General features: G+C 46.0%; 1 protein-coding gene across 5 annotated transcripts in view; it reads left to right on the forward strand.

The window, feature by feature from the left end:
• Positions 1-345: 345 nt before the first annotated feature.
• The window catches only part of LOC126920894 (agrin-like), a 383,155-nt gene continuing 370,729 nt past the window's right edge, over positions 346-12,771 (forward strand). For 2 of the 5 annotated variants that reach the window (XM_050731794.1, XM_050731795.1), the window contains exon 1: positions 346-2,271. In XM_050731794.1, coding sequence (XP_050587751.1) covers positions 1,842-2,271 — 430 coding nt within the window. In that variant the 5' untranslated portion in view covers positions 346-1,841. The remainder of the gene's footprint in view (positions 2,272-12,771) is intronic. The other 3 variants (XM_050731796.1, XM_050731797.1, XM_050731789.1) reach the window with 2 other exon arrangements.

Consider the following 12,771-nt stretch of genomic DNA (forward strand, 5'->3'; position numbering starts at 1 on the left):
CGGTGCACGTACGAGAAAATCCTGCATCGGTGTAGGTATAAGTGTGTCAATAGCAACCACATATAGTACGCATCTTTGGATGCTCACGTGGTAGACACGGAGGAAGCGTACATGTCTTGGTAAGATTTCTCTCATCTCTGTCTCTCTCTTGTTCACTCCCCTCCGTTTTCCTCGCGAGCTCGCACGAATACACGAGTGTGCACCGAAAGAGGCGGGAGCGTGTATCTGTTTGATATACGTGTGTGCGAGCGACGTGTGCACACACCGAGCCGGTCATCTCTCTCTCCCTCTTGGTCCCTTGGTCTAAGGCGACTTACGCCTACACGTTGTAGTTGCAGCATCCACACTTAGCCCTCCTCAGTCCAGCGCGTGCCTCCACGCGACCAACCACCACCTCAACCACTGCTCTCTCACTCTCGCGCAGGATCGCGGATAGTCGTCGAGGTAGCACGAATGTCGAGCGCGCCGCTAACTTCGCGTTGACAGTGCTTTTGGTAGCGCTTAATCTCGTGTCTACGGTTCGTTGCATCTGTCAGCCGAACATCCACGATCGTCCAATAATCGACTCGGACCAAGTCGGTAGCGTCGATTGTTTTTTTCTTTTTCTCTCGTTCTACGTTTCGACAGCATTTTCGACGTCGTTCGATCATACATCGACGATTCGACGATTTGCCCGATACTCGATTCGATCACATTCGTCAATCATTTACGAACAAACGGATCGTACGACTCGCGCATTATAATGTTCATTTTGTCAGTGATCAGTGACAGTCGTCGTCTAGTGAACTACCGAACGTTTTGGAAACCTCAGTGCGGTTTCTAGTGTCTCGCGAGTGTAACGGAGTGGGTTTATCGATTCTTTCCTTCTTCTTTCAAGGATGATCGAACAAATCAGAATCGACGGCGAGGAAGTATGATTTAAGTGAAAGTCGATCGACCGTTTTCGCGGACTTTCGCGCGAAATCGTTTTTTCCGAGTCTGCTATTTGAATAATCTGGTTGTCTATTATCGAGTCGAACGTATTGAATCTTATAGAGATCAAGCCGCACGAACAGAGGAATCGCGAATCGGTGGACATAAAGTGTAGGTTATTGCGCGTTCGTTGGCGCTCGATGTTCCAGTAGGACGGGTAAAATTGTCGAAGATCGTACATTCCGTAACAATATCGCGTGGAATCGGCTCCTAGTCCCATCGAGCAGGTGATAAAACGTAGTGACTACGAGGGAGCGAGCTGCCGAATCGACAGTTTATCGATCACGCGATCGAATCTCGCGGAGTTTCGCACTTGCCACTTGGTAGAACGGGAAACGAGTCACGCGGATTGGAAATCGGCGAGCGTGGGTCGACACACGGCGCCAACCTGTTGCTCAAGATCACACGCTTCGTAAGATCGGACTCGTTTCCATTTAGAGGACTCAGCTCGAGTGGCCAGGTATCTCTCGACGAACGATGCTTCGATCGACAACTGGGAACTAATCAAACCGAGATCAGGATCGAAGCAGAGAAATCCTCTTTCGATCGACATAGTCGTGGTGGTCGTTTGTCTCGCGACTGTTTCGGGATATCAGTTTCCAGGTATTACAGGGACTTTTCGAGCGCCATCCATCATTTTCGTTCGTAGATACTCGATACCGATTACGTTATGCGGACAAGGCAGGATTTTAACGCGGATCGACCGAAATAATCGATCGAGCCACCGCTAATTGAAGCATGAATTTAAAGAGTGCGATGGTGTGTGAATAATTACGAACAATCTACTACATTGACCAAAGATCGCGTGAACGTATGTTGCAGAGTGATGAAGTGATAGCCAGAAAGGTGTGAAAAGAAGGTGTAAGAAAATGGATGTCAACTTGAAAATCAGTTTTCTGGTAATATGTGCCAGCATCATGGTACCTTTGGTCGTCTCATCCACCAGGGAACTTCTCGACTGTCGAGCGAACTTAACGGCGGCGATCAGAAACGACACCACCTTTATGAAGAAGGTTCGTCAGGCGGACTACATCTTCACGGGGAAAATCAAGGATCTGAGGAACGGCCAGTTGCACGTGCGCGTTAAGAGAGCGATCAAGGGTGTACTAAACGCCACCCTCGATCTTATGCTGAATGATACATGTGACCAATACATACGTCGCAGTTACACGGGTATTTTCATGGCTCGTCGCGATCCTGAAATCGGCGATCTTCGACACGTGGACAAGATAGTGATGCACTTTGGTCCGGTGCCTCTTACTCTCGCGAATTTGGATAGACTCAACGCCGCTGTCAAAGGTGAGTGTTGTATCTATTTTGCATTTTCGAAAGACGACGCATTGCGCGCAGTTCCACTGCTTGACAATTGAATAAGTCGCGACGATGCGACTGGAACGGAAAACACGCGTAAGGTATGCGCATAAGTATATACGTAAAAGTGCACGTGTATTTAAATAACGGCAAAGCATATTCGAAAAAAGTAATTTTACGACTCCTTTAATTCTTACGAAAAATGTGTTCGTGGCTCGTGACTTCAGCCTTTAAGGTAGCAACGGTACCGTTCGTACGACGTTTTCGCGTTCCTGAGGATTTGTATCCGGCCAACGTTTATTCTTGTTCGCTGTCTTGTTTGAGATTGTTCAGCAAGCGTAGGGCAACCGCGCTAACACAATGTGTGCATCGTCGAGCGACAAGTAGGTATCGCTGCGTTCAAGGTCTACCAGACGGTACCTCGAGACTAGTTGTCGAATCACACAAAAATGTGCCGTTTTATTATTAAACCGTTACGAGCACGATCGTTTTTATCGATAATTTACGACGATCGTGACTGTGTTTAAAGTTTATCGATAGGAGAGGTAATGCCGGTTTCGTGTGTCGCACCTTGGAAGACAAAGCGGTGTCCAAGACTATTAGAGAAATTAATGTAGGAGTTATAAGATGAGACTCTGAGATATTGGCTGGGCGGCGTAAAGGGACGAATGATTTATTTAATAAGAAGGGGTTAAATGCGGAGCCGACGGAGCGCCTGTGGTTTTATTCTTTTTCGAAGATCGGCTTACAAGCGAAAGACTCGACGATGTCAACGACGATGGTATCCTAGGGATTTTGACGAATAAAAGTGGTCGTCGTTCCGGCGGGTCCTAAGTGTTAGAGATAATCGTTCGGTTCGATAACTTACAATACCGCCTACCGACAACGATATCACTGTTCTCTCTTGGTTCGTTTCTTTTTCCACGTCATTTGCAAGTCGATCGCACGTCCATATAGCAGTCGTTGTAAAATGTCGCCGATATTTCTCCGAAAGGCGTCGTGTGTAATTAGGAGCTTTTCTCGAGAACGTGCCGCCGGCTAAAATTCAAATTGGTTGGAGGCTTAGTTCGCGCCAAACGCCAATCAACCGATACGGAAGCGTTCGGTCGAAATAATGAAAGGGTTCGAGCCGCTAGGAAAATCGCCACTCTCGTACGGAATGTTGAGGAGCGGACAGGATTGATTAATACGGCTGCTCCTTTCCGCGCGTTTTTCTCCTCCGAACTCTATCGTTTTTCTCGCCGGCCGCGTCAATCTGGCGCCTTTGCTAATCATAGCGTCGTTGTATTTCTGACACGGTGTGACTTGTAATAAAGCCTGTGACTCTCCGGTGACATATAAGGAGTAATACCTTCTGGGAAGATAAATTTAAGTAACGTCTAATTAGTGGTTCTCGGAAAGTACTCTCGGATAATTGAGAAAGTGCTGGAAAATTAGGTCGTTATCGATGATTATTAATATTCGCAGATTAAGTAAAAGATACTTGTTTCGCAATCTCGGTACGTTTCAGTACTTAGAATCGTCTCGTTTTAACCGAACAACGATTTCTGTCCATTTCTACGTTCGCAATGTTCTCCGAAGTTCGTCTTATCTATCATTGCAGTTACAATATTGCTCCTATCGTTTCCTGTTTCTCTTTACGTTATCTTCATCTTCTCTTGGAAGAAATATCATCGACGTATATTTCCCTTTCTACATCATTCTTACATTCAGTGGATACCATTCAAACTTTTACGATATAGTCGGAAAGAGCAACCTTTATTTCTTCGACTGACAAGTTCTGGCTTACAAGTATATCAGGCTTTTAGTGTCTGTGAGCGAAGGAGTGTTATATCTTTTAGCCAGTATGATCCAATAAAACAAAATGATAAAACCACATTTCACCAAACACACGCTTCGAATGAGAAAAATTCAGTCGTGGGTTTTGACGCGGTGTTCACACATTCGCGCGTCCACATTCCCCGAACCGATTCGAACCGTGGGAACCCGCGTTGTCGTCGATTTTTCGCGGCAGGCTCTCGCGCGGAAAATGGCAACCGCTGGCTACCTGCGACACCTGGTCCTCCCGGTGCTCTATAGCGGTCGCCCACGTACCTATGTACGCGAGCACGTATGGCCGCGTCACTTGACGCGCGTTTTCAATGCGACAGGCCACGGTATTTCTGCGTGGACGCGGACGCGCGCGCGCGCCAGCCCTGAAAGTCAATTCAAGCCTCGCGCGCGAGTTCAGACCTCGGCGTATACCGAGTCACTCGGGGGATCAGCATAATACGCGGACGGCCTACGCATTTTGCCAAGCTATAGCAACATCGACACGCCCTACCTATATAACGCGCGGCCCAGGTGTGCCCGATTTCGAGGATTTTTCATCCGACTCTTTCCCGTATCGGTCGTCAGGGTTGCTGCTTCTCCCACGCCGCGGATATTTTCCACGCTGCGTCGTGGAATGGCACTGTGCCGGGATTCGACTGAAATATACGCCAGGGACACGCAACGTCCTCGTTACGCGAATCGAAACGCGAATCGGAACGCGCGTTTTCTATGCACCTAGGAAACCCAACCGTGAAATAATTTATTATTCTATCAGCGATCGAGTGTTTTTCACGTTGCACGATGTATCGACAACTGTGTGGTGGTTGTAGAAAGTCGAGGTGTTGCACGGTTCGCTTGAAATTTAGAGCAAGGAAACGTGTGTGTGCGTGTTGTTGCCGCGAGAAGTCATTATCAACAGAACAGCGAGGTTCGTTTGGGAAGGTGCGTGAAAATGTTGTGCGTACATAGATTGGTAAATGCGACGTGTGGAAAGAGTATGATAAATAAGACTGATTAGGTCCGAGGTGATTGCTTACTAGAAAGCGAGGAATACCTTCGCGCGTTTCGGAACGCGGGAAATTTGTCGTGAAAGCTGTAGAATTTTGCTTCGGAGAAACGCCCGTCGTTACACGTACGATTTTACTTTAGCATACAGGCAAACTAATAGTACTCTTCGGATTTCCATTAATTCGATAATATATTATTCACCGTTCACGTATATTATTCACCGTATTACAAAGTCACGAAGTAATTTTAATTAGATTTAAAGAAGAGGAGAAACGCGTTAATTCATAATCTAGATAATATTCGTTTAAATCTTAGAAACGTTCGGATCCCTGCAGCTACCGCATAAAGAATATTAGGCGGATCACACCTATATGCAACCATAGTTTCGTGCATAGTCATCCTTATACCTTATATAGGGGAGTATAAAGGAACAATGGTTTCGTATCTGTCCTTCTCATGTACCGTTTCTACGATTGAAAAGAAAGTCGATAATGAATCGTCGATCGGGTTTGTGACTATTGTTAAGACGCCGCAACTCTATCAATCTCCATACGTATACGATTTCAAAACGGTAATTATCTTGGCGCCCACGCGCCGCCATGTGTATAAAATGGCCGGCATGCCGCTGATGATGATTTCCTCGATCGATATCTGGCTGAACGAAGGGACACGGACAGAAGCGAGATGAGTTGATCGAGTGTGTCTGCTCCCGTGGCCACGTTCCGTCAAGCTGTTACCTCGCAAACGCACCATGAAATTGCTGCGTTGTAGATTATGATATATAGTTTCTGGCTGATACGAAATGGGTAACCGAGTTTCACACGTGAAACAGCTAATTATGCGATAACCCGTACAGCGTTTGTATTGTTGCAAATATATATGTGTATATATATATATATATATGTCGCATCAATTGGACACGACGTTAGAATTTCAATCGCGCTAATGGTTGTTCGATCGAAAATATCACTATACATATAGCGAGATATTCTAGGCGTATCATTTCCCCTGTAATTCAAGCGGGACTTAAGTTTCATGCAGCTTAAATGTCCATCCTCGTGACACGGTTCTCCGTTGAATTATCTTTAACGCGATCGATAAATTTTAATGCCGATCGACCGTTTGAATCTCTCGATAATCCGGCCGATGGTTAGAGGCTACAAAGATGCGTGCACGCGGTTCAATTTCTTTTGACAGGCGCAACGACGAGGGAAAGCGTATTGGAGCGATGGCATTGCACGATCCGCGTAGATCGGTAATTGCAATTTATAACAGCGGCTTTTAATGGCGCGTGTCATTTGTCGTTCGGTGGTACACGTTCGTACGCGTTCGAGATCAAAGACCGCCGTGCTGGAACATAAAAATCGGGATCCGTTGCTAATCCGATAATCGAACAATCAGCCGTGACGGGGAATAAATGTATTACTTTCACCGGCAAGAAATAGCCGGCTATCTTTCCAGGTATAAATATTGTGATTTGTATTTACTCCAGTGGATTTCTGATCGAGACACTGCAGAGCAGAGGCTCTCTTTCGTGTATAACGCATATTGTTATTTTCTATCGATAGAAATCTTTAAAACATTCTTCTATTTCGGGTAATATTGAAGGTCGTATCTATACAGTGAGTCACTATATTCCTTATCACTTTATCGCACATATTTTTATGCATTCCGCCTTGCGAAATTTGTTCAGTCGCTAAGTGATTTTTTGTATTCTTCACTTTGAAAGTATTGCTAAATCTAAACAAGTATTTGGTAGCAATTGTATTCGGGATATTGATATACTTGAGCCTTTGACCAGAAATATCGTATTAATAACTTGTTACGCTTTCGAAACGAGAGTTGCAAAATGTTATAGATATATATTTTTATTCAAATATACCTACCATATTTCGATTCAAATATACCTACAATGTACGTTTATCGATTTAACGATGACCAAATCTCGAGATGACCAAATCTCGCGTGAAATGCACAGCTTGTTTTACAATAGCTGAAGAATCAAGCGTAATAAGTGGTTATCAAACGGGCACGGTAATTGGAAGGTTTATGAATAATATGTGTGATTTTCGCAATGGAAAAATATATCGTTGATTAACGTATGTGTTGACGTGTGAAAGCAACGCGGCTATAACAACGTTATTAGATCCGAATGATCGTTTCAAATTTCTCTAATAATTTCTTAAGCAGATTGCAACGTGTAATGCGCGGTTTAATGCATCTGTCACTGCGCGTCCGCCGCGAAGATATAGAGAGAAGAGAGTGTGTACAGAGGCTGATTCCAAGGGATTAGTCGTTGGGTCGTTGCTCAGTACGATTTACCAGTATTCGTTCGTGTTGCTCGTGGCTGAGGTAGGCGGTTGATTGCCAGAGCCACGAGTGTGCACCGAGGGCGCGTATTATGCACGCTTTGTAAGGCGAGCCGCTGAAAAATTAGTCGCGGCCTCGCTCCGTTTGGCCAGCTTGTCCATTCGGGTAACTTAATACGGGACGGTTGCCGCGTTCCTACGAAATTGAAAAAGAGGAGAAGCAGGCGCTCGTATCGGGACAAAATTAGGGTAATTTCGTTCGAGGAACACTATTTAAAGATGTCCGATCGGACGTCTTTATACAACTCATTTGCATAAGAATCCTACGTGGAAGATATCCCTTTTCTTTCTCTCGTGGTTCTCTTCGTGTTCCGTGCTCCTCGTTTAGTCAAAGAAATCGTTACTTATTACGTTTAACTCTGTTACACCAGCCGTTCCGTCGCCTTTCTTCAACTCGCACGTTTTCACCATTATTTTTTCAGCCGCGCGCGCTAGTTTAGGCGGGCGACGATTCTCGTTTTCCGTCGTCGCGGGAATAAAAAGAACGGCGAGGCCACGCGCTTCCGGATACGCCGGTGTCACCGTCCTCCCTTCACCTAACCGAGCGATAAAAGCTTTTAACGATGGTACCTCCACCATCCGAGGCACCGTTGAAGAACAAACAGGTCCGAAGAAAGAATTTCTCGTCCGAGCTCCGTGATATCGTAGTTGATTCCGAATCGCAGGAATAATAAATCTGAAATTGAATTTCCGTGAGCCACATTCGGCGCTGTCGGGAGTTAATGTTATTTACGGCCGTGAAAAATGAGTCGCACTGGCGTTTCCTTTTTTCGAAGGAGTTCCATTTCGACACCGGGTTCAATACGACGCCATAAATAGAAAAGATACGCATCGTTTCCTGCTGTATGGCCCGTGAAGAGGCGAGCCCAGCGTCAGGATCAACGAATTGCCTTAGGCCATGGACCCAATCTCTTCCAATTTGCCTGGACTCCAGAAGGACGAAGGGTAACTCATTTATTCAGGCACGCATGGCGATCCTCCACCCTCGAATTGGTCCTAATTAAAAGATTTCACTTGACGCCGTAGATATTCCTAGACTTTCTCACGGGCAGCTGTTCACACGTTTCTCTCTGAAACGTTCAGGCGCCAGTCTCCCGGTGAAAAAAAAGCTCTTGAGACACTCCTGTGAGCGTTACGTGTGCGTTTCTACGATAAGCTTCGTGTAGGCTCCTTATAAAGCTTCGTAGAATCATCGTAGCTTAATTTGTTACTTCCTGTGATTCGCGCACGTTAACGAAGTTGAGGGAATTCCCTTCACGTTGGTGCAGTATTTTAAAATAAATTTTTCAGTTATGAGAGTTGAGAAAATTAATCGACGTAAAGCGGTGTGCGTATGTCTTGATTTCTGCAATTATTATAATTCATATGTATTATACAAACAAGATTTAGTCGAATTACTGGTTTGGTTTAACTCGACGTATCATAACACCGTAGAAATTTCAATTTACTCGTTTCTCTTCGGTATACAGAGACCACCTATTAATTTGCGCGCGTGTCACGGTATTTAGCGGGGTTGCACCAACACGGATTCCTCTTCTTTTCCCGAGCCCCGCGTCAATTAGTCTCTCAACGTAACCAAGCTTGCCGGCGCTCTCTCGCTACTACCTATTCTTTTTCTTGGCTCGGACGTCCTTCTTGGTTCGCCGCTTTCTTCTCCAGCTTCGAGCTGCCAGAGCGGCTCGTGTTTTATTTCAAGCGACCCTTTATCTTTCACGGAGTACGGCGTCGCTGGCTCATCGTGACACGAAAGACTTTTTTCGTTTTTCCAGTCACCTTCCAACCAGCGCAGACTACCGATCCCTTCGGTCTAAGATCGGCGATTACGTGCATCGGAGCCTGGTGATTTCTTAACCAGATTTCCAAAGGTCAAGGAGCCGTAACCTCCACTCGCTCGTTGCCTCCTCGGTTGCACATAAAGATATTACTGCTATTATTATTATTATTATTATTATTACTACTACTATTACTACAATTGTTATTATTATTATTATTATTACTATTGCCGTTATTATCGATATTATTGTCTCACCTCGAGCACAAGCTCGTGCCGCACGATTCAACGAGAGGAAGAATTCACGCCTCTCGCTCGACATCGATTGGTTGAACAGTTCTCGAACCTCTTCTCCGTGGATATCGTCAGCCCATTATCTAGTTCTATTAGAATTCCAGCCTCTTTATCTTTCTCGTTTCGCCGTCGCGAGATATTATTGGACGCGATCTAATTATCGAAGAGATTCACCGCGAGCAGTTTCCCTGCCATAATTCCGTTGAAGCATGTGGCCCTTGTCCGGGAGGCAATTTAATTCCCGTTGGAAGCGATTCGCGCTGAGGAGAAGTAGGCGGTCACGGAAAAATACGTCGTGAGTTACGATTGAACGTTTACCGTTGTTGTTGCTCACGGATCTAGAGTCTTTTCGTTGGCCGTGGTCGATCGGCAAGAACGATCCGTCGTTATTTACGAGCTCGAGGCCGAACGACCTTCCTATCGTGGCACGATTTCGATCGGAATTCTCGCTGCAGGTTTCGGACACCGCGGAGCGGCAATTAGACAGATCGGAATCTCGTTTTCGCGGCAAGGATCGTTAAGGATGCAACGATGCTTTGGCTACCGCCCGAGGGTGGTGGCCAACGGCGGCTTTAACGACGATTTTGATGAATTTAGTCGGATTTAATTAGGAGGCGCGTATTTTCGTGCCCCGTTACTTAAGACGGCCCCGTCCGCGTCGGAGGACCTTAAGAATCGAGTTTTGCATGCCTCGAGGACAAAGCCATAAAATACCAAGCGTAACAGCTTTCAATTACAGGTCCCCGTGCGCGTATGAGCCGCGTATACCGAGGCACCGCTCGTCTCGCCTGTCGAGGGACCAGGGAAAAAACGGGCAAGGGCGAAACGGGAAAAAACGAATACCAACTGAAGAATTCCGCGGGTCCCCTTCAAATTGCTCCGTCTACCGTATTCCGTCCAGTATTTGGTCCATCGTACGTGACTAGCACCAATTAATGACAAATACGATAATCGACTATCGCCTCGGATACCACTGTAACCCCCTATTACGACACGTGATCGAAACCGTCGAGAGATACGTGGCTTGAATTCGTTAATAATAGCGATACTTTTACATACAGTGTTACATTATTGCGAACCCCCATGATACTTTCTCACGGTATGATGCAACTATCAGGTGCAATTTCTCGAATAGTACAGTTTTCCTTACGCTTATTAAGAATAATAGCTCGCTGATTCTTTTCACAATTGTACTTGGGAATTGCCGGTTAGATAAGTAGATTCTGTCGGCACGAGTTCGTCTAATTGGGTACCGATTGTTCCGATGAATGTAAACAGCAGAATTCGTTGCCTGAAAGATTGCAGCGAATTTCACGAGGCAATAACTACGCTAAAGGAAATACACCGGTCGTATGGTTGGGAGTTCGCGCGTGATTATCGCATGATGAATCGTCGCTGGCGGCTATCGTATATTTTTCTAAGAATAGACGAAGATATTATACCGTGTAGAGCGTAGTCGAGCATGATTGGCGTCACCAAGGTTGCCGCGTAAAGGCGCTGGATGGGAAGCGTTCGAAAGGGGGATGGAAAAAGAAAGGCGTGAGTGACGGGTCGTATGGTAATTGGCGATTCATCACGCCGCGACAAGCCGCACAGTCCTGCTCACCGTGTTAGCCACTCGTGGAGACACGAGAACGCTTGGAGACTCCGGCCGGAGAACCCTTGGAGCACATTGCCGACGAAAACGTTTGATGAAGATAAAACGGCGAAAAAAGAACCGCGGCAGTCAGAGGTTGTTTTTGGTCGATGTTTACCTCGGAACATGACTCGCCGTTCCTTTTGCAACATCGTAATTATTTCGTAATTACACGTTCATTATGCGGAGCAAAGAGCCGGGGATGGACCGTCGAATTATGCGTGAAAAGAGAGTTACACACGCGGTACAACCGCGCCAGACATCTACGGATTTTGTTGAATAATAATAAATCAAGTCCTCGCGTCGAAAATTTATTCGTTTACCGGTACTCGTTAAGTTTTTCAACGGGTATCAGGGTGGAGTCGAGCCAGCATATTTTACATTTATTATACAAATTATAGAACGTGACTAGAAATCATCGCGGTGCTACGGATCGATCGATCATCGACAACTCACGAAAACCGTTCTTAACAAACCACTTCCTCGACCTTCCTCTTCGTGTTTGCCTTTGACACGTGTCGTTTCTTTTTTCACCGGGAACAAACCAAACAGTGGGTGGAATGTCATAGACGCGTTCGAGACTCTTCCTCGGCCGAACTTCGAGTGGGTGGAATGCCGTGGATGCACCCAACTCTCTCCCTCGCCGTCCGATTCTCTCTCTTCCTCTTTCGGTCTTGTCTCTTTCGGCGGTTCCTATAGCTGGAAGAACCAGTTTTTGTTTTCTCGAGAAAATTAAAATTCCTCTCGCTGGAATATAAAAAAGCGGCGGTTTTCATCTCGTGCAATCAAGATGTGACGTTTCCATAGCCTTTCTCTTTGTCGTCTGAAAACTGCGAACAACGGAAAGGCGAATCCAGGCCGCAAAGGTCCATTTGCTTCGCCAAGATTCTCTATATACCTACAATAGGCAGCGGCGTAATCTTGATTTAACCAACTTGAAATTCAAAATTCTCCGCCCTCTCCTTTTCTTACGGAAATATTACGTTTCTCAATCGGAGATCGAAGATAATGATGGTGCGCTTCGAAGGATTTATCGATCCTCAAATACGCTCGTGTTTCCACGAATTATTATAAATTTTTCGATCAAACGACGGTCAACGAAACTCTGTGGTCCGATGAAATCTGATGCAACGCGAAATGCGGCGATCATGGGAATGGGAAACCCGAGTCGTTTGACGATATTTAGTTATCTGATGGGGGAGGAGATCTCGCGGCGAATAAAAGAATCCTACTTACGCCACTGATAAATCATTTCCATATAAGGTCGGTGGAAGCGCCGGTACACGTTACAGATTCAAATTAAAAGCTTGCTCCTTAAAGGTAACCCGAGCTCCGAGCTCGATTCGGAGTCGGAACCGCCACGACTCGTGCGTGCCTTTCGAATCCCGAATGAGATATAAAACGTATACCTAATCGGATTCACAACTCGGCAGGATCAGTCGAACCGACCGCGCGAGACGATTAAGTGGCTCGCTGATAAGCGGCCCTTACCAATCAGCTTTGCCTATATCTCCAGATAAGCTAATCGGCGGTCCTTTTACTCCGGCTAAACGTTTCCTCTGTCGAAGACCCCTCTACCGATACCGGTTGTCGCGACT

Source organism: Bombus affinis, chromosome 10, assembly GCF_024516045.1.
Source record: "Bombus affinis isolate iyBomAffi1 chromosome 10, iyBomAffi1.2, whole genome shotgun sequence".
Lineage (NCBI taxonomy): Eukaryota > Metazoa > Arthropoda > Insecta > Hymenoptera > Apidae > Bombus > Bombus affinis.